Raw genomic sequence first — 26,502 nt, 5'->3', positions numbered from 1 at the left:
AGTACATTTATATTTAAAATATAATATATTTATGCATATATTTCGGAATGCATTGTGAAATATGTTGCAAATATATTGCTAAATGCATTCAGAAGTACATTTAACATATATTTATGAATATATTTGCAACATATTTCACAATGCATTCCGAAATGCATGCATAAATATATTGAAATATATTTTTGAAATATATTGAATCTGGCCAAAATTGTAGCATTTCAAATAGGCGGGGGGGCCAGAGCGAGTCTAGGCGGGGGGGCCAGAGCGAGTCTAGGCGGGGGGGCCAGAGCGAGTCTAGGCGGGGGGGCCAGAGCGAGTCTAGGCGGGGGGGCCAGAGCGAGTCTAGGCGGGGGGGCCAGAGCGAGGCTAGGCGGGGGGGCCAGAGCGAGTCTAGGCGGGGGGGCCAGAGCGAGTCTAGGCGGGGGGGCCAGAGCGAGTCTAGGCGGGGGGGCCAGAGCGAGTCTAGGCGGGGGGGCCAGAGCGAGTCTAGGCGGGGGGGCCAGAGCGAGTCTAGGCGGGGGGGCCAGAGCGAGTCTAGGCGGGGGGGCCAGAGCGAGTCTAGGCGGGGGGGCCAGAGCGAGTCTAGGCGGGGGGGCCAGAGCGAGTCTAGGCGGGGGGGCCAGAGCGAGTCGGGCGAGGGGCAGAGCGAGTCGGGCGAGGGGCAGAGCGAGTCGGGCGAGGGGCAGAGCGAGTCGAGGGCCAGAGTAAATTCTTGTACCACCAACTGAAAAAGCTTGACATCCAACAGCAACACTTCAACATGAACGATGCTTAAGAAACAAAAAAAGTGCCATCAGCTTAAAACCCTACTCCAACCAAAACATTTTTAATGGAGTAGGAAACAATCTGGTTTTAAATGCTTTGTGAGAAGGTTTGATATTAAAAATTGCACCTGAAAACTGCAGCGATCTATGCCCAGCAGTAGTAGCAAATACCTGGATTACATGGCATCTGCTCCCCCCGAAAGGTGCCAAACGTGATACCGGAGGGGGCCCTGAAAAGCAGAAGTTTCATTTTTGGGTGGAACTCTGCTTTAAAGTCAGGAGACTGATGACCACTTGACTGTGCTTAAGGTCATTGTGCAGGAAAGTCAAGAGTGTCCCTAATGCAGAAGAATGCAAATTATCTGCCACTATTTTCTGATAACATGCATAACTGCATGTATTTTGTCATAAATTCTCACATTCCCCATGCCTTTAGCACTCATGAAAAACAGTGAGCACCACCATGCTTCACAGTAGGGATGGTATTCTTGTTGCTATATGCCTTGTTGACCTCTCTCCAAACAGTTTATAGTGTGCCAAAAGCTGTGAAGTGTCAAGGCTGTCAGGCAAATTGTAATCAGGCTGTGGCATTGGCACAGTAAAGGCTTCAGTCTGGCAACTCAAACATGCAGTTTATACTTGTGAAAGTACAGTATATTCACATGGTGTTCCTTGAAACCATTTTTCACCCCAGAGCAGCCTTTATGTCTCCTGAAAAAATTTCAAAGGATCAGGTACCAAAATGGAACACAAGGGTCAGGGTCCCCCCACCCCCCCCCCATAAGTCCATAGCTGCTAGAGAAAGATCCCTTGGGAGTAGCAAGTAAAAAAAGTCAGCACTTTGACCTTGCGCTGAGTCCAGGTGCTGACATAGACTGTCCCCAAGTGTGGGGGGGGGGGACTTCGCACAAGCGCCGACACAGACTATTTGATGCGTTTCTATTTGAGGTTACCTGGATTTTTCTTTGCATCCTGAACAATTCTTCTGGCAGTTGGTCTACCTGACCTAGGCTTATTTTAAGAGATCTCTGAATTTTACTGCTTAAATGATTTAACAGTCCTGACTGGCATATTTAAGGGTTTGGCTGTCTTTAGATTTCCATCTTTGTAAAGTGCCATTACCTTCCCATGCAGGTCTTTGGACAGTTTTCTGCTCCCCATGGCTCAGTACCTAGCCTACTCAGTGCATCTACTTGAGAGCCAACAAACTCATTGACTATTTATAGAGATATGCCAAATGCAATTTAAAAAGTCAGATGTGGGAAATTAATCTTTCCCATTTTAGCCTGTCTGTACCAAGGCCAAACATTTCAGGGTATGCAAACTTGATCAGGGCCATTTGGGTGATTTTACGATTTATAAAAAAAAAAAAAAAAAATTCATATAATCACCATCCCCAAGTTGTTTTGGCAAGAGCAGTCATTGTCATCTATTCCAAAATTTCTGCCTGGGTATGCAAACTTGAGCACAACTGTAAATCCAAGCCACCATATGTTAAATACATATGCAGGATCTACTTTGCAGTGCTTCAAGTCAGACAAGGTCCCACTTTTTGCTGCCAAGTATGTTGTGTTACTGTAGGAGGAAACCAATGCAAACGAGGAGATAATGCCAACAAGACTGTCCTGTGTGAGGCTGCCATTAGATGACTAGACAATATCCATTTGTTTTCAAAGTGGACTGTACTACATTTTCACTGTTTGGAACTGTATAAACCATTAGCAAGAATACAAAATATTTAAAAAAAAGGACCAATACAAGTTTAGGTTTATAAAGTAGGTATTTATTGCCCTGATTCATTCCAATACCTACATCCACATTTTCAAGATGGAGATGCACTAAAGGCTATACACCACAATAAAAAATATGGCCACCTCTCACACTCTTCATACACTATGCATTTTAGCTAAACAGTCCTTATAATAAAGGTCTATAGAAAGATTAGTCCTTCCTGCATTCAAGACCAAAGCTAGTTTATGGCCTACTCCTGTTTGTACTGAACCAAGAACATCCTTCGTACATGGGTGCTCAACCTGTGGCTCGCCGGCTGTTGCTGAACTACAAGTTTCATCATGCCTCTACTTTTGGGAGTCATGCTTGCTTAAACAGCCTTGCAATGGCTCATGGGACTTGTTCCGCAACAGCTAGAGGGTTACAGGTTGAGCACCCATGACTTGGCTGAAACCAACTCTTGACTAGCTAAAGTAATTAAACCTAGGCTGGTATTAATGGAGTCATTTGTTATACTGCCCTGCCATAATGCCTTGTTTGTAGTTTTTTCTACAGGAAAAAAAAATAAAATAAAAATTGAGTAGAAAGAAGCTAAAGAAAATTCACCTAAGAAATGAGAGGCAGCAACAAATGCATTACATTTAGAAACCAGACACTGCAAGAGACATGACCGCTTTGAGAGGCAAGTCAATATTAATGCGAAAGCTAGTCTACAGATCTTCTTTAAACTTTAGACAGCCCCAATGTTCTACAAATCTAAAATGCTCTGCAGTGTCTCCTATATGTATAACACATTTAAAGTCTTCTCCAAGGCTAGGTCTACACCAATGCAGGAAAGTGATCCGAGTGTTTTACACCACATTAAAATTGCACTTCCCTTGTGATCTGCAGCAATCCTAACAGGTGGCAAACAGAGCCTTTGCCAGGAACGGATTGCATGGTACAAAAATGACCATGCGATCCAGCTGCAGTCTGGTGCAATTTAAACCCATTCCAAATCGCACTGCACTAAATTACATGTCAATTAACATGAATGCAGTGCAGTTCATGTGAACCACCTAAAAAAAAAAATTGTTTTTTAACAAAGTCAAGTTACTGTAAAAAAGTAATTAGGATAAATATTTTGCTGCCTATAATGCATTTTAAAAAATTCATGTATTTTACAGGTTTATAAATATGGAGGTAAAAAGGTTACCAAACCTGCTAAAAGTGCAGTTTTCTAAAAATAAATAAAAACTGTAAAAAGGGTAAAAATGCTTCCTATTAAAAACCCACATAGGGTATACTGGCACTTTCATACATCTGGTATACATAGCTTGCATGAGCACATTCATAAACAAAACCCTTCATGGCTTCCATGTAGATCTGCTGACCAGAATGCAGATAGAGCCAGATTAATCTGCTTAAGTGGGCCCCCAGTGTATCTCCATGGAGTCTCTCTGAAAAACACAAAAAAAACACATTACTTTTCTCCAGTAATTTACAAAATGTTTGAGCAAGCAAAATGCCAGCCTTTGTTATCCTTTCTGTACTTAACATCCCCTCAACTGTATAACAAAGACTTAAGGGGTTGTAAAGGTTTGTCTTTTATTCTCAAAATTGGTTCCTTTAAGCTAGTGCATTGTTGGTTCACTTACCTTTTCCTTCAATTTCCTTTCTAAATGTTTTTTTGTTTGAATTTCTCACTTCCTGTTTCTCCTCAGTAAGCTTTCCACCATCAGAGCAGTGGAAAGTCATTTAGAACAGCTTACTGAGGAACAGGAAGTAAGTAATTCAGACAAAGAAAAAAAACATTAAAGTAACCGATTTAGAAAAAAAACAAAAAACGAACCTTTACAACCCCTTTAAGGTGCCAAAGATAGATAATGTGTATAATATGAAGTGTTCTGTAGTCCAGAAGGATAAATAGGGCAGGGATGATAACACTGCTTGGAGATGCAGTGCAACAAAGGCACCATTGTCTACTCAAAAGGAAAGTTTGATGCAATTAAATCCCAACCTGTGTGCTCCTGAGGCACTTTCATAAACCAACAAATCCAGTGTGCGCCAACATCGTGGCTTTACTGCAATCCCCAGTAGTGTTGTCAGTCCCGCCTAGTTCTTCTGGACCAAAAACACTTTTATGGAGTGGAGAGGTTCTGTAGTCCAGAAGACTAAACTACAATTTCTAGACTGTCTAGGAAAGCTCAGAAGAGTGCCGACAACACTGCTCAAAACAGGAAGCTGGGCACAAACTGCATTTGTCAGAATCAACAGGTATACCTCTACGTGCAGCATTAAACTTACTAAACCCAGGCCCCCGAATTTACTATAGCTGGTCTCCCACAGTACATGGAAGTGCGATTAGCTTAGTAAACTAAATACTCAGCAGTCTTGTGACTATCAGTTTCTTGTTAAACTTAGTTTTATTCTCCTCTGACTGTCCCATGAGGCTGCAGGGGGTCAGGTGTCCTGTCTGGACAGTGCCGCTCACATGCAACCTCCCAAGGAGGAAAAAAAATATAGCAATACACACCAAACTGAGCATGTGCAGAGTGACTCCAAATGCTCTGTTCCATCAGGAGATGGATTGGGGACAGTAAGGCGGATCAAAGACCGGATCAAACAGCCTTTACACAGTGCAGAGGATTACCCCCCCTTAGGATTGAGTATAACAAGCATGCTTTACTATATAGAGACTGGTTTTAGGAACATTAGGTGATAAAACATGGGGAAATGTGCCATGTAGTGCAGAGATTCACTGCATTTTCCCCCTGGAGAAGATGCATAAATGTGCTTTGAGCCATATTTAAGTGATCATTTGTGATCAGCATTAGAGTATACAATATTCTATAACCTCAACATGAGGTGTCACTAAATGTACATCAATATAACCAAATTTTCCTGCAATATTACCTTCATAAATCTTGGTGTCATACTCCAGTAGATGGAAAAGGGTCTCTGGTAGAAGGCTGGTCAACCATAAATTCTCTTTTTGAAGGATCCAGTTGTTCACAAGTTGCTTTCGGAAAAGGAAGCCTTTGATTTGTTCCAAGTAGAAAATCTCTCCAGTAGCCATGAACAATCTGGTGGACAGCAATTGCAACAAGAGACAGGTGACCGATTCCATCTCAACTGCCCAAATCCACCCACCACCCATGTGGGTCAAGCTCTGCCCAGCATTCAAAAACCCCAAGTGAGAACTATGCAATTAATATGCATCTGTAACCTTAAAGAAACCCTTAATTTCAATAAACATTTCCCAATATGTCCTGTTCCAATGCACATGTCATCAGCATTAGATTACACAATGTTTTACATAAATGTTATCCACATTACCTGCAAGCGCTTCCCTTGCGTAGGCATCCAAAAGCCCAAAACTGCTGCTGGATGCTGCCACCCTGAAGTGATGTCAGTTGCAGCAAACTCAAGATGTCACTCAAATTACATTAGTGTTCCCCTCACAGCAGCTACATAAAAAGTGATAGAGGCAGAGGAGCTGGGCCAGCACAGATAAATTGCACAGCAAGGTGCCTTGAATTTGTTAGTTTCTTTACCTGCAGTTCATGTTGGTAATGTGGCCCATTTACATTTTAGGATGGGGGGGGGGGGGAAGCAAATAACCATACCCCAGACTGCAGCTATTGACTTTTTGCAGAAAAAGCATTATCGAAAAAAAAAAAAAAAAAAAGTATACAAAATATATAAAATGTAGCGCTGAAGTGCAACCAATAAAAGTATACCAAACTAAATACAATATACATATAGAAGTGAATATATACAACCAAAAAAATCTGTATGAATACAGTCTGAAAAAAAAAAACAAAAAAAAAAAACAAAAACAAATAATGAGTGAGAAGTGCTCCCTCAATCCAATCGTGAGAAAACTACGAAGGAAAAAAGCCATCACCAACTGAAGAGAGGCTTACCGGACTGCAGCATTTGTTTGGTCCATCAGATTTGCATATGCCCGATTGCCCCTTCTGAACGTATGTTCCTCAGGGTTCAATCTGTCCGGTAAGCCTCTCTTCAGTTTGTGATGGCTTCTTTCCTAGCTTGGCGTTTTTCTCACGATTGGATTAAGGGAGCACTTCTCACTCATTATTTGGACTATTTTTTCCGAGACTGTATTATATAATTTATTCAACCAAAAATATGTATGTATGTATGTACACACATATATATGTGAATTGTATTTAGTTTGGTGTACTCGTTTTTGGTTGCACTTCAGCGCTACATTTATATATTTTGTATACTTTTTCTTTATTTGTAGCTGCGCACCACTTGTAGACAGTGCGGAATTTTGCTTTTTGTTTCCAGTGTGAAGCAATACACTGTCCATAATAGTATAGGGCTGCTTTCACACTGATGTGCTTTGGTTTACCCACTGTGGTAGGTGCAGTGTACCTACCGCTTTCTTGCAGGTTTGCGGTGCTTAGCCATAGACTCCAATTATATCCTGTGGGTTTGGTGCACTTTCTGAATGCAGGAGTTTTGGTGCACTTTTAGAAAGTGCACCACACCTGCAGGATATAACAGGTCTATGGCGAAGCTAACCCAGGAAAGTCTTTGATTCTCTGCACTGCATCCATGTTGCCAAAAAATAAAAAATAAATAAAACCGCACATTGAAAGCAGCCTTATAGGGGGGCTCAGAACAGTATAGGTTTATTTAAATTTGTAGTTTGGGGGTGGTAAAATGCAGCTGTGAGACACTTGCAGAGTGGCTCCATTTACTTGAATGGGTTGAAATTGGCAGCACTGTTTTGTGCATTTGTATTCAGCCCCCCCTTTACTCTGAAACTCCCAACTGAAATCTAGTGGAGCCAATTGCCTTCAGAAGTCACCCAGTTAGTAAATTGAGTCCACCTGTGTGTAGTTTAATCTCAGTATTAATATAGCTGTTCTGTGAAGCACTCAGATTTGTTAGCGAGCCTTAGTGAACAAACATAATGAGTCAGAGGAACACACACACACGTCAGGGATAAAGATGAAGTTGAGAGGTCCAGCATGGGATCATTTGGCCGGGCTTCTCGCAAGGGTCACAGGAGTGCAATTCCTTTTGCACTCCTGTGACCAGTTTTCAGAAGAGAGCAGTCATCACCAAGAGCAGTCTATGCACCACATCATCCCAACTTCAGCAGTCTGGATCTGACAGGTGCCTGGACTGATGGCAGTCTTAGCGTGCCACTCTCACCCCTCCACAGCTCAGCGCTCGCATGGAGGAGCAGAGCAGGAGAGCTGCCGATTGACAGCAGCTCTTGAGGACCTGAGCCATCGGTAATGTTCAATGGCTCGGGTCTCAGTGCAGAGATGACGAGAGACAGATGCACCATCGGACCAATGCTGCATCCACCATCGGACCAATGCTGCATCCACCCAGGCAAAAACAAAAAACAAATATGGGGTAAAAGCCAAACCCACACTTCTTTAAAGCAGGGTTAAGTTAAAGGAAATATCCAAAGCTTTGAACATCAGAGCACTGTTAAATTCATGTGAAAATGGCACAACTGCAAACCTACCAAGACATGGCCATCCACCTAAATCTAATAGGCCGGGCAAAAACAGCATTAATCAGAAGCAGCCATGAGACCCAGGGTAACACTGGTGGACCTGCAGCAATGCACAGCTTAGGTAGGAGAATGTCCACAGACAACCATTAGGCCGGATTCACACTTGTGCAGTGCGAATTTCAGCTCTTATCTCTGCAGAGAGATAAAACCGTTCGGCAGATCAGCTCCATTTTAGATGCAAATTTGGAGACCTGGGAGAGGGGGGGTTGAGTGTATTGAGCTGCATGAGAGAAATCCTTAGGAGAAATGAACACATGTGCGAATCAGATGCGTACCCATAGAAGATAATGGGCCTGAATTCGCACCTGAGCTACACCGCAATGCCTAGAAAACGCACACGTTTTTTCGGCAATGCATCGCACATGTGAACCAGCCTCATTGAAATCAATTTTATAATGTTATGCGAATTGGATGCGGATTAAGCCGCAGCCAATTCACATAGGTGTGAACCTGGCCTTAGTCATGCTCTCAACAAATCTGGCTTTTAAAGGAAGAGTGCCAAGAAAGCCATTGTTGAAAGGAGGGACACAGCATGTGGAAGAAGGTGCTTGGGTCAGACAAGACCAAAATTAAACTTTGGCCTAAAAGTAAAATGCTATGTGTGGCAGAAAAACACTACACATCACCCTCGGTGTGAAACAGTGGTGGCAGCATCATGTTGTGGGAATGCTCTTCAGCAGGGACAGAGAAGCTGGTCAGTTGATGGGAAGATGGATGGAGCCAAATACAGGGCAATCTTAGAAGAAAACCTGTTAAGAGTCTACAAAAGACTTGACTAGGGCAGAGGTTCACCTTCCAGCAGGATGACCCTAAACCTACAGCCAGAGCTGCAATGGAATGGTTTAGAGCAGGGGTCTCAAACTGGCGGCCCTCCAGCTGTTGCGAAACTACAAGTCCCATCATGCCTCTGCCTGTGGGAGTCATGCTTGTAACTGTCAGCCTTGCAATGCCTCATGGGACTTGTAGTTTCGCAACATCTGGAGGGCCGCCAGTTTGAGACCCCTGGTTTAGAGCAAAGAATATTAATGTGTTAGAATGGCTGGGCAATGTCCAGACCTAAACCCAATTGTGAATCTTTGGCAGGACTTGAAATTGCTGTTCACAGACTTCATCCAATCTGACAGAGCTTGAGCCATTTTGCAAAGAATGGGCAAAAAGGTCTCTAGATGTGCAAAGCTGGTAGAGACATTGCCAAAAAGACTTGCAGCTGTAATTGCAGCGAAAGGTGGTTCTACAAATTGACCGGGGGGGAACTGAATACAAATGCACACCACACTTTACAAACCCATTTCTCATTTTCCTTTCACAATTATGTGCCACTGCGTTGGTCCATCACATAAAATCCCAATAAAATACATTTAAGGTTTTGGTTGCAACATCAGAAAATTAAAGGGGTCTGAATTGTTTCAAGCAACTATAGAGGTTTACATCAGGTGTGAGGGGACACTGCCCTGTGATCTTCAACTTCTCCAATGTTGTGCAGATGGCTCTCCACCTTTTTAATGCTTACCCCCTTCTCTACACACTAGTATATGCAAGCTCATTCATACCAGCGCCAAGGCCAAAACCTTGCATTGGTGCAGCACTGACAGTTTTTTTTTTTTTTTAAAAGCAAACACAAAATGCTATTCATTTCTACTTACTGCAGCAGTGAAAAGCACAGACACTAGGCACAATTGATAAAAATGCACCTGGTCTGCATTTGTGGTGTGAAAGGGCAACATTCATTTCTATGCATTCTTGTACTGACCTGTGCAAACCAAAACAGCTCAGAATGAATCCCAAGTGTCAGGCAGTACACCCTTTACAAGTTGTCCTATGCTGGTTGAATGACTCAGCATCAATGACACTGAAGACTAAGGACAGTGCAATCAATCCTAAGGTATCAAATGCACCTCCTAAAGGCAATCCAAATATTGCTGGTTCAACAGAAACCAGTTTGTTGAGCCAGCGATTTGGATTGTGTACCAGTTGGCTAGTGTGTACAGCAGCCTGTCCAACTTCAGTTGCATGGGTATGCTAGAAAGCCAGCTGCCAACCAGCATTTAGTCAGGGCTAGCAGCCAATGGCTGAGCAACCTTTTAGGGGTCAGGAAGTAAGTTGAGCTGTACCTGTAGCATGGCAGTGAATCTATGAGCTTCCAGTTTACATAGTTGCCAGCAATTTCTTCAAGACTGCAGATTCTGTACATCTGAACTTTAGCTGTTGTCCAAAAATGTTCATGGCTTATCAACGAAACCCTCATCTCAGATTTCAGAGAACGGTATACACCTTTCAATGTGTCTCTGTATACCTAAAAAAAAGTCCATATGTTAGCAAATGATTAACTTTACAGTTGTGATTACTGTACCAACAATCCAAAAAAGCTTTAGAGATTCAGTGGCAAGTCCTCCATTTGTCTGCATTGTGATTGAATGCACAGCCTGTTAGCGCAAGCACCAAGTTGCATTTTCATTTGAACTTGATCTTTAAAAAAAGTTAATTAAGCAGGATAAATATGCCAGGACCATTTTCAATGCGGTAGCATTGTTTAAAGAGGAGAAGAAAAGAAAAAACAAAGTGTACGACACTACTCTTAAGGCAGAGAGCATGAAAATAGTTGCAATACGTGAACACCAAAAATCTAGAAGCTCTAAAGAACTGTAAAGTGACAAGTCCTTTTAGAACCCTCCAATCACCACACCTCGTTATAAATAGTGACTTCCTGTTAAAGTGCTCCACCAGTGTGAGTAAAATGCACACATGAAAAAATGATTGTGGCCTTTAATGGTAAACTCTAATGAAACTCAGACTGCTCTTCAGATGGCATCACTTCCAGGTTTTGGAATGCATGCCAACTCCATACGGGTAGCTGTGCTGGTTAGACTTATGCAATTCATGTTGTGACCCAAATTTCAACAAATTTGTGAATTGGGAAATCGAAGAAAAAAACATTTTCTAAAAATCGGGAAAATTCAAAAGAACGAAAATTGGAAATATTTAATAACCATCATTATAGGAATTCTCTTTCACATTTGGCCGTTAGTAAATGTAACGAATAAGCGTTCATCCGAAGCATCGAAAAAGAATGCTGCATCTAAACCAATTGGAACGTAACAAATCATAAATAAAAGTTATATTTCATTCGTTTAGATGCAGCATTCATTTTGGATAACTCTTAACGTTAGATAAATTTGTATTCGTTACATTCACCAACAGACAAATTTGAAAGGAAACTTCAATACCTATAATTTAAATAGTTATGATTGAAATTTGTTTTTGGATAAATTTGAGAATGCCAACAAATGATCTGGAAAAAATAAACAGAATGAAACAAAAGTTTTGTCAGTGCACATCTAGTGTTGGTACTCACTTAAGCACCCTGCTATGCAAATGCAATATTTTTTATATCCGTTTTAAATAAAATACTACACCATGTTAGCCATCTTCTCTGGGTTCTTGGTTTATTATCAATTGAGAAATGTGCATTTGGTGTGTCTGAGTGTTTTGGATCCATCATCCTAAGGTCATCTGAAGAGTGATCTGATGAGTAGATAGTATCTACTAGAGATAGGTGTTCAGCAGTGGTAACACATGTCACACCTAAGCGTATTTACTAAAAAAGTCTACTTCATACCTTCTTTTGTTTATAACGTCCCCATTTACGTCCCAATACCCATGCCAAGAGGGATCTGCACATGGAAAAGTAGTTCTCCACAGTTTGAATACCTTGGGGAAAAACAAAACAGATCATTGATTTATGCCCATTTTCTTCAGCACAAACAACTGTTTGACTGTCTCCATTGACTTTATAAAGCAAGGATGCTCCTTATGGCTGCACAGCCATTAAAAAAAGCCATAAGCTTGGCTCCCATTTTGCTGCAGGAAACGGACCTGTTTAGAACTGCAAACACCAGAATTTAGATCATTGTATAATCTGAACCAGAGTCAGCAGCTGCTTGCAAAGAGGCATTGCAAAATGTTGAAAAAAAAAAAGAATAATGTAGCGCCAAAACTATAAAAAAGGGGTAACCACTAATTGGTTGTGAGGATGTGACCTCTATAGTGAGAGTTGTATTTAGGAAAAACAAACTCCGTGAAATGATCATACATATATAACAGAGCTATATTAACTCTGAGTGCTAGTGATATACCTGGATGGTATTAAGTAGCATACAAAAGAAAAATCTTAAGTGATAAAGTAATTATAAATGTGAACAAACACAAAAATAAATGTTCTGAAAAGTAGGAAGGGGGCACTCCCAGAGCTTCCCAAGAGCTGACTGTTCGTCACTTCAGTTGGAAAACACCTCTTCCACATCAATGGAGAATCCTTTCCCTCAGAAACTGCACATCTTCAAAAGGACATTCCTTGGCATATAAAAGTTAGGGTACTCTTACCAGCTTTAGTTGACCCACAGCTCACCGTATGGTGGGTAGGTCCTCAGGGCTTGTATATGCTGGCCGTCCTTCAGTTGCACCAATGGGTGGATGGATGTCCCAATTCCGATGCTCCGGATGGATCCCAGAAGGAGAGTTAGTAACACCAGCCACAGGAACGTCACATAAGATGGTAAGGAGGGGAAACTCCCAATTTCATGAGGGATATGAGAAAAGAGGGAAAAAACACCTCCTCATAGTGTAGAAATTTATTTAAAATTCTTGATCAAAAATATTGATCTTCCCTTTTTAACCCTCCTTGTCCTTTGGCACCGAGTATTAAAGTCTTCAGGGACTTGGTTTTGAAGGACCTAGACGATTTACCTTTAAAAAGGTTTCATTCTGATCCCAATATTAGGAATGGCCTGAAATCCCTATGTGAGAGAAAGGACCTTGTTATCCGCCCCGCGGATAAGGGTGGGGGGATAGTGGTTCTTGACAAGTCTGCCTATAATTCAGAAATGTCAAGATTACTGGAGGATGACGTGACTTATGTCAAATTACCATCTAATCCCACCAGTAGCTACACCTACTCTTTAAAAAAAACTAGTGGAGAAGGGTGTACAGAGAGGCATCCTCAACAACAAGGAACAATGTTTTTTGGTACCTAGGGTACCTCGTATCCCTGTTATATACTATCTGCCAAAAATTCATAAACATAACACATGTCCTCCAGGGAGGCCAATCATTAGTGGCATCAACTCTGTCACCTCTAGATTGGGGAAATACATTGATTTCCACCTCCAACCTATAGTGAGAAACATTCCTTCCTACCTCAAGGATACCAGGCATACCATTGCTAAACTTGAGGAAGTGATATACACTAATGACATCATTCTTGTCACAGCTGATGTGGCCTCACTTTACACCAGTATAGCCCATCACTTAGGCTTCCAAGCTGTGGAATGTTCTCAACAGGTCACCCGATCTCCCCATTCTGCAAAGATTGTTTATAATGGATCTCCTCAGGTTTGCCACTACGCACAATTATTTTTGGCATGCTGGGGATTTCTATTTACAACATAAGGGAGTCGCGATGGGGGCCAAATTTGCCCCCAGTCTCGCAAATATTTTTATGGCCAAATGGGAGGAGGATGTCGTCTATGCTGCCGCCCGACCGGAGATAGTTCTCTGGGCGCGGTACATAGATGACATCCTCCTCCTATGGCGAGGCGACCATGGGTCTCTGGAGACCTTCATGAGTTATCTAAATGATAACCAAGTTGGAATCAATCTAACATACGAGGCCAGCACCTCTAACATCAATTTTTTGGATCTGGAAATTTTTGTACAAAATAACAGTCTACAAACTAAAACCTACTTTAAACAAACCGACCGTAACGGGTTTATCCCGGTTGACAGCTGCCACCATCCCTCCTGGTTGAAGTCTGTCCCACGTAGTCAGATTCTGCGAATTAGACGGAATTGTTCTAATTTGGGAGACTTCAAAGAACAAGCAAAGATTCTCAAAAATCGCTTTGTTGATAAAGGATACTCTGAGAATCATATTCAGGAAGAAATTGAAAGAATTTCAACGATTGATAGGGCAACTCTGACACGAGAGAAAGTCAGAACGGTACAGGATAGTAGGTTTAGGAACTCTTTTTTCACCTCATTTTCTATGCAATATAAGCAAATCAGGTCAATCATCCAAAAACATTGGAACATATTAACGAGTGATCCCACTTTGGGACCTACTTTGCCTAATAGTGCATCTATAATATATCGAGGGGCAATGTCAATGAGAAATCAGATCGCGCCAAATGTCCCGGACCCCCCAGTCAAACCCATTTTTTTCCCTCTTTCTAAAGGCTATCACCCATGTAGGAGGTGCAAAGTGTGTGCATACAACATTACCAAAGAAGAAATCTATTAACTTTAGATCCACGGTTACTGGGGTTGAATTCCCCATCAAACAATTTTCAACATGTGCCACTCGGTATGTTGTTTACCTTCTCACCTGCCCTTGTGGAAAACAGTACGTGGGGCGCACCATACGGAGCTTTTCCATAATGGCAGGTGAACATATTGCCAAGATTTTGGCAGGGTACCCCAAACACACTGTACCAAGACATTACTTGGAACACCACAATAAGAAGGTTGAGGGGACCTTGTTCCAAATTATAGACCATTTTGCCCCTCATTGGAGAGGTGAACCAGGTACGAGGGGTGTATCTAAATTAGAAGTATATTGGATATACCAGTTAAAAAGTTATACGCCCCACGGGCTTAACGTGGAGTGGGACGTGAATTCATTCATAAATCAATCATGAACCTCCATCTTGGTTATTTATCAGAAAAACTAAATTTCTCCTTTATTGTGTTTTTATTTGTATACAGTGGATGGTTTTGTCAAATCACCATACACTTACTATAAGTATGACTGTTTGCATCAACTAGCTAATTGGGGATGTATATTATCTGTGATCAATTCTGTATACACACTCCCGGGGACCTAATGCACTATATTCACTGCTTAGGATTTGTTTCACCACAGAGGTTTATAGCTACTGCTTACACCTCTCGTTTCATCAATGATTCCCTGTGGGACGCATGAGATGGAGCGCATATGTCATCACGCCTGACGTTAGCTGACACGCATACCGTCGTGGCCATGTGACAACGCGCACATCACCGCCGCCCCCTGAACGATCGTGTCATGGATGATGATTCTGTGGCTTAGATTCGCTGTAAGGTGGGAGGCGGAGCGACCCCTTGTCCCGCACCCTCACATTGGACAGAGGCTGTCATGTGGGACGGGAGGAGATGACGCCATACACTGGAGCACTGCGATTGGTCTCCTCAGCCGCGCCCCCGTTGTCCCACCTCCGGTGGCTGGAACGCAGGAAGAGGAAGTAGCAGTGGGTGAGACGCACGCCCGAGGGGAGCGGTGTAACAGGTGCAGATCACAGGTAAGCTAATCATACGGCTATATATAGGCACAGGTAGAGGTGGGGGTCAGTTCTATAACCCTGTTGATGTCTGTGAGGACGAAACCGGTCGGTTATTTTTGATCCATATCACCAACACTGTGCCAATTTCATGTTATCTGCCTGCTGTGGTTTTTTCTTTGATGTGCCGTGGGGAACAAATTTTCTCTATCGTTTGGGTTTTTTATAATTTTTATAACTTTTATACATTGGACGATTTCCTTGCTGTGCATTATTTTTAATGAGATTTGGACTCTTTGTTGTGTCAATATTTTTGATCAAGAATTTTAAATAAATTTCTACACTATGAGGTGTTTTTTCCCTCTTTTCTCATATCCCTCATGAAATTGGGAGTTTCCCCTCCTTACCATCTTATGTGACATTCCTGTGGCTGGTGTTACCAACTCTCCTTCTGGGATCCATCCGGAGCATCGGAATTGGGACATCCATCCACCCATTGGTGCAACTGAAGGACGGCCAGCATATACAAGCCCTGAGGACCTACCCACCATACGGTGAGCTGTGGGTCAACTAAAGCTGGTAAGAGTACCCTAACTTTTATATGCCAAGGAATGTCCTTTTGAAGATGTGCAGTTTCTGAGGGAAAGGATTCTCCATTGATGTGGAAGAGGTGTTTTCCAACTGAAGTGACGAACAGTCAGCTCTTGGGAAGCTCTGGGAGTGCCCCCCTTCCTACTTTTCAGAACATTTATTTTTGTGTTTGTTCACATTTATAATTACTTTATCACTTAAGATTTTTCTTTTGTATGCTACTTAATACCATCCAGGTATATCACTAGCACTCAGAGTTAATATAGCTCTGTTATATATGTATGATCATTTCACTGAGTTTGTTTTTCCTAAATACAACGCTCACTATAGAGGTCACATCCTTACAACCAATTAGTGGTTACCCCTTTTTTATAGTTTTGGCGCTACATTTTCTTTTTTTATCTGTTTACACTTATCCACTGGTATGTTGGCTGCCTATTTACACTATATATACACTTAGATTTGTTTAGCGCAATATATTCTTTTTTTATATTTTTTATTGCAAAATGTTGGGTACTAAATAATGCCCATATCACATGGGTGAGCCAATCAGGTCCACCTGTCAGTTTCAGGCAGACCTGATCAGACCCCTCCAGTCTATGGAGCGGTGGATGACAGCAGATACATTTCCTGACATCCACCATCCAATCCTATCCGCCAAAAGCAGATGGATAGGGGACCCATTTCCCCATCCATCGGCTAGAAACAGACAGGCGGCCTCATTTCCATGCAATTGCCCCATAGATGAGTGTGCAGTGTCAGTGAGGACAGACCAGTCATCTACCTGCTTAGCAGGGTTCAGTGGAGATATCCCCTTGCTGAGCAAGCAGATTGTTTCATGGAGGCACCTGTGTGAAAGGGGCCTAGAAGGAGGCAAAATAAAGCATAATGTGAAGTATACCTAAAAAAAAAAAAAAAAAAAAAAAAGTAGAAATTTTTAGATTTGGATAGTCTTTATAGTCAAGCCTATGAGAGTGATGTGCATTGAAATGTGAAGGAAGACCCAAATAAATAAAAAAAAAAAAAATCACACAAAAGGGAAAAGAAACAGACAAGCCCCCCCAAACTTTGTTGGACTGAGCAATCTGCCCATATAAGTGTCGTCAGCCTGTTGGTAGCCAATAAAGCTAAAAATGCAAGTCAAAACTTTGTTACCATGCAAGCAGCTCGTTTTCCCAACTTCCCATTTTGGGTAAGATTATTCTATTCCAAGCAGAAATTCTACTAGATTAGGATTGCTGCATTATCTGATTGAGAATGTTTGAGCCAGCATATTTACCAATTAAAGGGGTTGTAAAGGTACACTTGTTTCCCCTAAATGGCTTCCTTTACCTTAGTGCAGTCCTCCTTCACTTACCTCATCCTTCCATTTTGCTTTTAAATGTGCTCATTTCTTCTGAGAAACTCCACACAGTAATGCAAGGCTTTCTCCCTGGTGTTTGTGTCGTGCTCGCCCCCTCCCTTGGACTACAGGAGAGTCAGGACGCCCACTAACACATAGCTCCTTTCTCTATCTGCAAAATAGAGAGCGTCCTGACTCTCCTTTAGTCCAAGGGAGGGGGCGAGCATGACACTACACCAGGGGGAAGCCTTGCATTACTGTGTGGAGTTACAGACAGAACAGGAAGTGAGGATTTCTCAGAAGAAATAAGGACATTTAAAAGCAAAATGGAAGGATGAGGTAAGTGAAGGAGGGCTGCACTAAGGTAAAGGGAGCTATTTAGGGGGGAAAAAAACAATATAAAAAAAAATGAACCATAAGAATTTGTACCTTTAACTTTCTGGCATCTACAGCATTAGCCCACAATATAGCTCATACTGTAGAGCCTGGATAAGGGCAAATAGTGTGTTCATTTACTCAGAGAAAATCTATCGATATACTTTCTGGCATAAAAAAAAAAAAAAAAAAAAAGGGAGTATTTGTATGATGGTGATTAGATTTTCAAAAGTCACATTACTTGGACTTTCATATTGAAAAATTCCAAGATCTAAGGTATAGTATTTTGTGAGTAATATACAAGTCAAGTGGGGCACCCCATTCGTTTTAACAATGCTTTAAAATATGGTTTTGGAATTTTAAAGTGTCATTTTGGATAACCCCAACTGTAGATATTAAAACCTACTAAACAGCTTATGCAAGAACCAAAGACAAATTCCCAGTATCAGCCCCGTTTCATTACAAGTCTGGATTTAGGAACGAGTGTCTGAGATTGGAGAAATCTGTTTATTGGGACACTAAACTAAAACTGACAAGTGTTCAAACCATTGCATACTCTAGCATATTTAAGGCACACAAGGGTTTTAGTAGAAGTAAATCACAGTTCCACTAGAGCAGGGGTGCCCAACCTTTTGAAGAGCAAGGGCCACTTAAGCGACTTGGTAACGGGTCACAATGAACAGAGCAGGCCCATTTTCACTCTATATATGCAGAGCAGACAGGGGCACAGCCCACTACTCTATTGGCCCTCCAATCAGATCTGCCCAGATGGAAGTGGACGAATCCCTCTTTTCTAAGAGATTGAACAAGAGGTAGGTGTAAATGGCCACAAGTCTGTTTACATCTGTGGCGCAATAGAGGCGAACAAAGAGTCCAATTGGGTCGACTGATGGTGTCAAAGGGGCCTAAGGCTGCTTTCACACTGATGCGCCATACATACACTGATTTTAGTATTAAACTTCCTTTCAGGCAACACCAGCTGTTGCTGTCCCAGGCAGAGAGCATTTGGTATCACTCTACCTGTGGCAAGAGTTGGCGATATACATAAAGCATCGGCTTATGTCAACTCACTATCTCAGAGCAGGTGGCTGCGGGACACACCAGAGGGATCTGTGGGCCACTGGTTGTGCACCCCTGCACTAGAGTATCTTGCAAACGTGTGCTTATCACCTAGCACATTCCACATTTAAGGCTAGGCCCATTTAGTATAACGAATTAAAGTTTGTCGGTGAGCCTTAAATAGGATAAAAGCCCAATATTTATTAAAAGTCAACATGTTACCTATATTCTCATCATGACCGGCCAGCTGCCCATTCCAGAAGTCAATTGTGACATTGTGAAGAGATGCAAGATACTGGACATCACAATCCGTAGAACCCCACCGGGACACTTTCCTTTTATCAAACCCTTGCCACCACAGATAAATTCTTTGCAGCTGTCTGGCACATGACTTGGAAAGTCCAAACAGCCAATAGGAAAACAGCCACTGGAACCGATTTCTGCTGTACTGGCAATAAAGCTTCTCCAGATCATCATGACCTAATGGAAGATATGAAAGGTTTGTAAGATGAACTACTGTGTACAATGCAAAGATCTTGTATTTAGCAGTGGTAGTGAGAAGTACTTTAATACTACTGCGCCATTTTACAATCCCTGATCAACTTGATGCGGAATTGAACCTTAATCTAGGGCAGTGCAATACATTGTCCCTTCAAAGTGAAAAAAGGCAAATACCATTTTTATTCACACCAAGCAACGAGAGGTTCCAATGACAGTTAAGCTGGGTACACAAAAGAAAAAAGCAATTGATTTTCCTTGAAGTCAAACCAAGGATGGTACCAATTGTACAAAAATCCTCAGACAGGCTTTGTGTTTGACTGTTGTGCAGTCTTGTATCCGAGTTTTCATATAAAAGCAGAAAAAAAAAATTATAAAAATATTTTTCCCCATATGGAATGTCTTGATTTTCTCGTAGTGTGTACCCCACTTTAAGTTCACTTGGCAATTTTCCATAAAGTGCATTAGATCAAAAATTGTGCAGTTTAAGCATGGCTATGTGCACCCATAGACATAAGAGCCAATGCCTGAAGTAGTCATGAAGACTTGCTTTAAAGCCAATCGCTTAGTCCTGTACTGCCTTCAGTAAGTGAAAGATAACAGAACACTTATAAAAAAAAAAAAGGTGTACAATTTGTGGTTTTAGATTGACAGAACAATTTAGATAGTATCAAGTTATTGAATAAAACCAAAGCCAACACTTTAAAAACCTCAGAATCCATTCTAAAGTGCAACTTACATTTAATCTTTTATTAGCACAAACTCTTCTATTATGTATATACACACAAGACTAAAAGCCCTTGCCATTGTTAATGGTGTTATAAATGTTTCAGTGTAGATATCACAAGAACAGACAGCTCCAAGTCTTTCAAGTCCCAAGGAATTTCTACAGCTCCTCATACGGCTTACAAAAGCACCATCTAACTGGACAAAATCAATGCCAAGAAATCCAGGAAGCAGTGACCCCCTTTTCCTGTACTCTGTTCTACAGACAAATCTGCCAATAGGTTATTCTACATGCCGAGGCTGAAAAATACATTCAGGCCTTCAATGTTAGTTAGGTTCTGGAGACTCCAGTATGCTACACATTTACAAACTAGTTTATTGCTGCAGTTTAGTTTTTTTTTTTTTTTTAATGTTAGCTTCTCTACAACCATTTAATACGAATTGAGAGCAGCACCACAAGTGTGAGCAAAGCCAATAAGCCAGTTATTGATGGGGCGATTGAGTTTCGGGAAAGAACAGTTGATTGAGGAATCTACCATAGCGTTAGTGTTTTTCCCATGGGTGGGGGGGCACAGGAAGCTGGGCGACTGCCGCTGGCAATAATTGCATGAAAAAGCGGACATGTTGGATGTGCCCAAATTGATGGCTCAACTTGAGCCCAGTCTGCCCATACATGGCTCAAACCTCAGCCGATATGGCTGAGATATGAACAGTATAATTCAGCCTTACACAAATCCCAGATTTAAAAAGCTATACAAAAAAATAAGTTCTTTCAGCACAGAAATGATCTTTATACCATATGAGCAAACAAGAGTTAGCACACTTACATTCAGAATTCATCTTATAAAGAACATGCATCTGAATTTTGGAGTAGTCACCATGGTATGAGAGTGCCAAGCTATTCAGTTCTTTCCACTCGTATTTGAAGATTGACACTTGTGCCTCTTCAAGACACTCATCTGTAACTGAACAAAGATACAGGAAATGTTATGTAACAATCCACTTTGCTACTTAAATAAACACCAGAATTGCACTTCCAGTCTCATGCCTGGCTGAAATTTCAGTGTATAAAAAGTTATTGAAATCTTGTATTCATCCTGCTACACACAGCACAATGAACTCCATTTGAATCTTCACCTTTAACATTAAAGAGTGAAAGTGGCCGAATATTTGAATTCAGAAAAAACAGTCTATACAGTAAAACCTTGGTTTGAGTGCAACTTGATTTGAGAGCGTTTTGCAAGACAAGCAAAATGTTTCAATACATTTTGCCTTGATATACAAGTGATGTCTTGATATAAGAGTAGTGTCATGTCACAACCGAGTATATATATATATATATATATATAAAAAAAAAAAAAAAAAAAAAAAAAAAAGAGCCTTAGTGTAGCAATATGATTACATTTAATGAATGAAACATTTAGCAATTTATTGCTACACTTAGAGGTGCCTCTCTTTAATACCCTGTAAAAAAAAATGGCTTTGGATATAAAAGTGCTTTGGATTACAAGCATGTTTCTGGAACAAATTATGCTTGCAAACCAAGGTTTTACTGTAGTCACAATCAGCCTAGGCTAGCATGTCAATGATATAGTTGTCATAGGATAGGAAGAGAGTCACTGGCAGGACAAGCTGAAAATTAAAGCCTGAAGAGAACCAAATGCAGCTTCCATGATAAACTGGTAGGCTGCAAAATCAAATCTCATTGTTCTTTGGTTTATATACCATGTTAGATCTTTACCCCCCGCCGTCCCCCCCGACAGGAGTTTTGGGTTTCAATGCAACCACTTGCATTTTTAAGAGGAATACGTGTCCATTTTATTAGATTAACGATTTTCACTTCAGGGCAAGCTGCCTACATGAGCAAGTTTCTACTGACAAATACCCAGGGACCAACAGGAAAGTATTTTTTCCCTGCAAAATCTGTTAATCAGTACCCAACCTCCGTCCTTTAAAGCACTAAAGTGGTTCTAAATCCAATTGTATTGCATTCTATGCATTAAAGAATGTTAACCCGATTCATGAAATTTGTGCTGGGCACATCTGTAGTGTTTTCTTATTTCTCTCCAAAGTACCAAGTCCCATGGCTTTCTCCTACTCCATTCTTCTGTTATCAGCACAATAACTTGACAAGTTCCGACACGTGATAAAACAGCCTGAATTTTCAGGGCGGGTGCTATAGATTAGCAGAACGTTGCCCCTACTCACAGAATAGCTCTGAAAGTGCCTATCTGGAGGGGGCCCGAGTCTTCCCTCCAATCAGCTGTCTCTCTGTAATCCAAGACTGGTCAGTGCTGAATAGAAAGTGCAGATTGTGTTAGAATTTTCACTTTCTCAAACAGTATATAAAGCTGAAGAGAGTAGACACATGTAAAACTTACATAGGGAGATTAGTTTAAAAAAATAAATATGGAAGTGATGTCATCTGTCGGGCAACAATTGTACTGACCAAGCGAAAAATCGTACGATCTGGTATTGTATGTGGAAAATTTTCGTGTTTGTCCGATCTAATATTGGGTAAATTGTGATCGCTCTCGAAAGCACTGTACCAATGATCCGATTATCAAACGATCGCAACGAAAGTGGTATTTTTCGGATCGTGTGTATGGGCCATAAAAAGGAAACTTGTTTTCGTCTGGTGATCCAGCTAGCAAGTGTTTCAAGAGCACAAGCTCTCCAGAAGAGCATCAGTTGACATGGATGAGACAATATGCAATTCTGGCAGTGGTGATTTAACCACTTCCAGCCCAAGGACGTCATATGACTTTCAGTGGGAATATCTAAATGATGCCTGCAGCTACAGGCATCAGATATTCTTTTTTTCAGCCGGCAATTCTGTGCACCATAAGAACGATCATAGCGGCAGTTCCACCGCTTGACCATTTTTACAGACATCCCACCCCTTCCATCCAATGTTTCTTCCGGGCTCTCCCGTGCCATCAGGGACCTGGAGAAAGGATCGGCCGCCAGACAATCAGATTTCTGGTGATCAGATGGTCACCAGTCAAGTCTATGAAAGTCAGAAACCCAGGCTGCAGAGGTAAACAAAGTTGGCTGGCAAGCATGAGTGGATTTTTTCCGATCATGCTTTCCAGCCTGGAGGAGAGATTTGTTGACTCCATAAAGACCTGTCGCGAATGATTCCAATTACAAGGGATGTTTACATTCCTTGTAAGAATCAAAGTGATCAAAAAAAAAAAAAAAAAAGTGTAATAAACTTAAAAAAAATGCACCTGTCCCTAGTAGCTTGCGCTCAGAAGCCAACGCATATGCAAGTCCCGCCCACATATGTAAATGCTGTTCAAACCACACATATGGGGTATCGCTGCGTGCATTAGAGTGAGCAACAATTTTAGCACTAGACCTCCTCTGCAACTCTAAACATGCAACCAGTTAAAAATCTCCATAGGGGACTCTAAAGTTATTAAGTACCAATGTTTGGAGCCATTCCATAAGTTTGCAATTTTAAAGTGTGACATGTTGGGTATTTACTTGGCATAACAATTTTCACACTAGGAAAAAAAAAAAAAAAAAAAAAATAAGATTGGCTAACTTTACTGTTAGTTTTTCCCCAGAAAACACTTTTGAAAAATTGTACAAATACCATGCATGATAAAAAGTTGCAATGACATTCATTTTAACCCCCTATTCACAAGCATTAAACACTTGGTAGCTTTAAAAAAAAAAAAAAGTCCTCCAAAACATACATTAGTGAGTTGCACAATGTTTAGCAGAAATGGTACTAACCTTTATGTTTTTCATCAAGGAGATCTTGCTTTATACCCCAAATGTCTACAATTTCATGATCAGGAAGCTCGATAGGGGGGAGTGGAACTGTTTCTTCTAGTGTTAGCAACTGTACCCAATACCTTTTTGGAGGAACCCCTGAAAAAAAGAGGTCTTGCAGTTGCCTGTTGTATGGCAATGTCCTGTACAACTTACTCCAAATGTAAAGAAGTTTAAAAGCCTCTTTGGGGGTACAGTCACCACAGCCCGTCCTAAAATCAGAGCCAAAGACAACCTAAAAAATAAAAAAAAATAAAAAAGCCTAAGTGTTTGACATGCTTACATTGGCACAACGGTTTTAGTTTATCATAACACCGAAATTGCAGTTTCTACTTTCCTTAAAATCCCTTAGGATTTATTTTGGGAAACCTGTGTAATTTCGAGTCAGGGCAGTTATAGTGCAGCTTAAAGTGGAGGTTCACCCGAAAACTTAATTTTTAACATTAGATTGAGGCTCATTTTGTGAAGGGGAATCTGGTATTTTTTTTTAAAATCAAAGCAATACTTACCGTTTTAGAGAGCGATCTTCTCCGCCGCTTCCGGGTATGGGCGTTCCCATTTGATGGACAGGCTTCCGACGGTCGCATACATTGCGTCACGATTTTCCGAAAGTAGACGAACGTCGGCGCGCAGGCGCCGTATAGAGCCGCACCGACGTTCGGCTTCTTTCGGCTACTCGTGACGCGATGGATGCGACCGTCAGAAGCCTGTCAATCAAATAGGAACGCCCAGTCCCGAAGACCATACCCGGAAGCGGCGGAGAAGATCGCTCTCTAAAACGGTAAGTACTGCTTGGGTTTTAAAAAAAACTACCCGATTCCCCTAGACAAAATGAGCATCAATCTAAGGTTAAAAAAAATAATAATTTCGGGTGAACTCCCGCTTTAACACCAGCAAACAATGCAGTTAGTCAGCCATATCCAACTGCTGATACACAGGCAGGGGCAGACTGACAACTCATGGGGCCCACGGGCAATAGGAGATAATGGGGCCCCCGGGAAATAGGGGATAATGCCCCCCCCCCCCTGTATACGTACACACAGTACTGGAGAGGCGGCGGAGCTATAATCTTGGTATTTTTTTTAAAAACACAGATTTTCATACTGTCCCTGGTTTTACTAAGGCTGGAAACCCTGATGGGGCCCCCCAGTGGCATGGGGCCCTCGGGCAGTGCCCGAGAGCTCTAATGGTCAGTCCGCCCCTGCACACAGGATGACAATCAATGACTAATACATCTCTGGGATAAGGTCAGCAAGATCCTTCTACAGCAGGGGTCTCCAAAAAAACTTTCTAAACAAAAACATAGTTTGTTCTTCAGAATTCAGGGGTGGGGGGCTAGAGCATAGCCAGCTTGAGTAGAAGATATCCCAGCATTAGTGGGAGTAAACTGTGCCCCCCATAGGCTGTCACTGGGAGGAACTGTGCCCAATGGGTCACATCAAGCCCCTGAGCCACAGTTGAGACTGTTCTACACAAAATTAGATTTTCTAGTCTAAACATGCCCAAGCTCCTCTCAATTTATATGCACCCATCCATGTTCTTATACCGCAGAAACTTCTATGCACCCGTCAGTGCCGCTACAATCCTCCTCCCAACCCCATTGGAGCCCTTGCTCACATATGAAGCAGAGCTGCCACATTGGAGGAGCAAGTGGCCTTCCTATGTGAAAGGCCAAGCAGTGGACCCAATGGTGGGAGCCTGAGGGACCCCATCACCCTCACAGCCTGAGGTGGGATCCTAGTAGTGAGCATGGACAAGCTTTGTCCTGAATATTAAACACATCTTGTTTTATTTTACACATCCCACTGCCGACTGATGGTACAAACACATAATATGTAGATCCTGAAGGTTAGAGGATCTCCCCAAGGTAAGTGATGGGAAAGGCTGATCTAGTGTCACTGGGGGGTCAGGTTATCTGTCATCAGATCACAGTGGGTAGTGACATTGTCAGGAACCTCACAGATCATCCATTACAATGTGAGGAGATCACCTACCTGGCAGTGCTTGGCCCACAGACTGTCAGTAGCGCTGACCCTGTACAGAGCGGTGCACACTCCACCAACACACAGCAATGACAAGGGGTCCAGGAGATCCAGAATGTACATCAGGACCTCATCGCTCATATTCAGTAACCCCCTGTAGGTGGCGCCATGTGCCTGCTTTTCTCCGCACGCCGCCCGCACCTGCTCTGGCGGTTCCCCGCACTGATTAGGCCGCGGAGCCAAACACTTCTCGCATCGCTCTGTACTGGCCTCCCCCTCCATTATGTCTGATCACAGCAAGTCTACCTGCGCCATATTGGCCGGATACCGCTTATATCTTGTAGGACTGTACCAAACCTGACAGGTAGTGGGGGGATCACTGAGCTCCAAGGTATAAGTAAACCCAGTGACACTGACAGCTTAGCACACCACACACCCCTTGTTCTTATAATGAAGGGATTTCATATGCTGATGACTGGCGTGCTCGCCGTACTGCAATGTGTATTTTGTTGGACTCGATAGCTATAATAAGTGCTAGACGGCGGAGGTATCACTAGAGGGCGCTGTGCTCATTTGTCAGCTAGTGTTCAAGGAGGGAGGGTTCAGTGTCTGGCCTTCCTCTTCGTGGTGCTCATTGGTTCCCACGCTTGCTAGAGCTACGCAGGCGCTGCTTATCACTATGTGCGCAAATCTCTGGAGGTAATTTCTGGTCACAGTTCCCTAAAAGGCAAGTATTTGTGCCCGTGTCTGTTACATTAGGACCAGGCCTGCTATTAAGGACCAGGCC

General features: G+C 42.1%; 1 protein-coding gene across 1 annotated transcript; it reads right to left on the bottom strand.

Annotated features, from left to right (window-relative positions):
* Positions 1 to 2,525: 2,525 nt before the first annotated feature.
* Positions 2,526 to 26,037, bottom strand: LOC120937254. Its single transcript, XM_040350311.1, has 8 exons — positions 25,728 to 26,037; positions 23,695 to 23,968; positions 20,775 to 20,912; positions 18,946 to 19,203; positions 11,663 to 11,754; positions 10,158 to 10,339; positions 5,391 to 5,560; positions 2,526 to 3,934 (listed from the first exon to the last, which is right to left on the bottom strand). Exons 1-8 carry the CDS (start codon positions 25,995 to 25,997, stop codon positions 3,759 to 3,761), a joined length of 1,560 nt encoding a protein of 519 aa, XP_040206245.1. The 5' UTR covers positions 25,998 to 26,037; the 3' UTR covers positions 2,526 to 3,758.
* Between the last annotated feature and the right edge of the window lie 465 nt (positions 26,038 to 26,502).

The sequence above is a fragment of the Rana temporaria genome, chromosome 4 (assembly GCF_905171775.1).
Source record: "Rana temporaria chromosome 4, aRanTem1.1, whole genome shotgun sequence".
Lineage (NCBI taxonomy): Eukaryota > Metazoa > Chordata > Amphibia > Anura > Ranidae > Rana > Rana temporaria.
The sequence above is the reverse complement of the archived record's forward strand: the minus strand, read 5'-3'. Positions and strand labels throughout refer to the sequence as shown.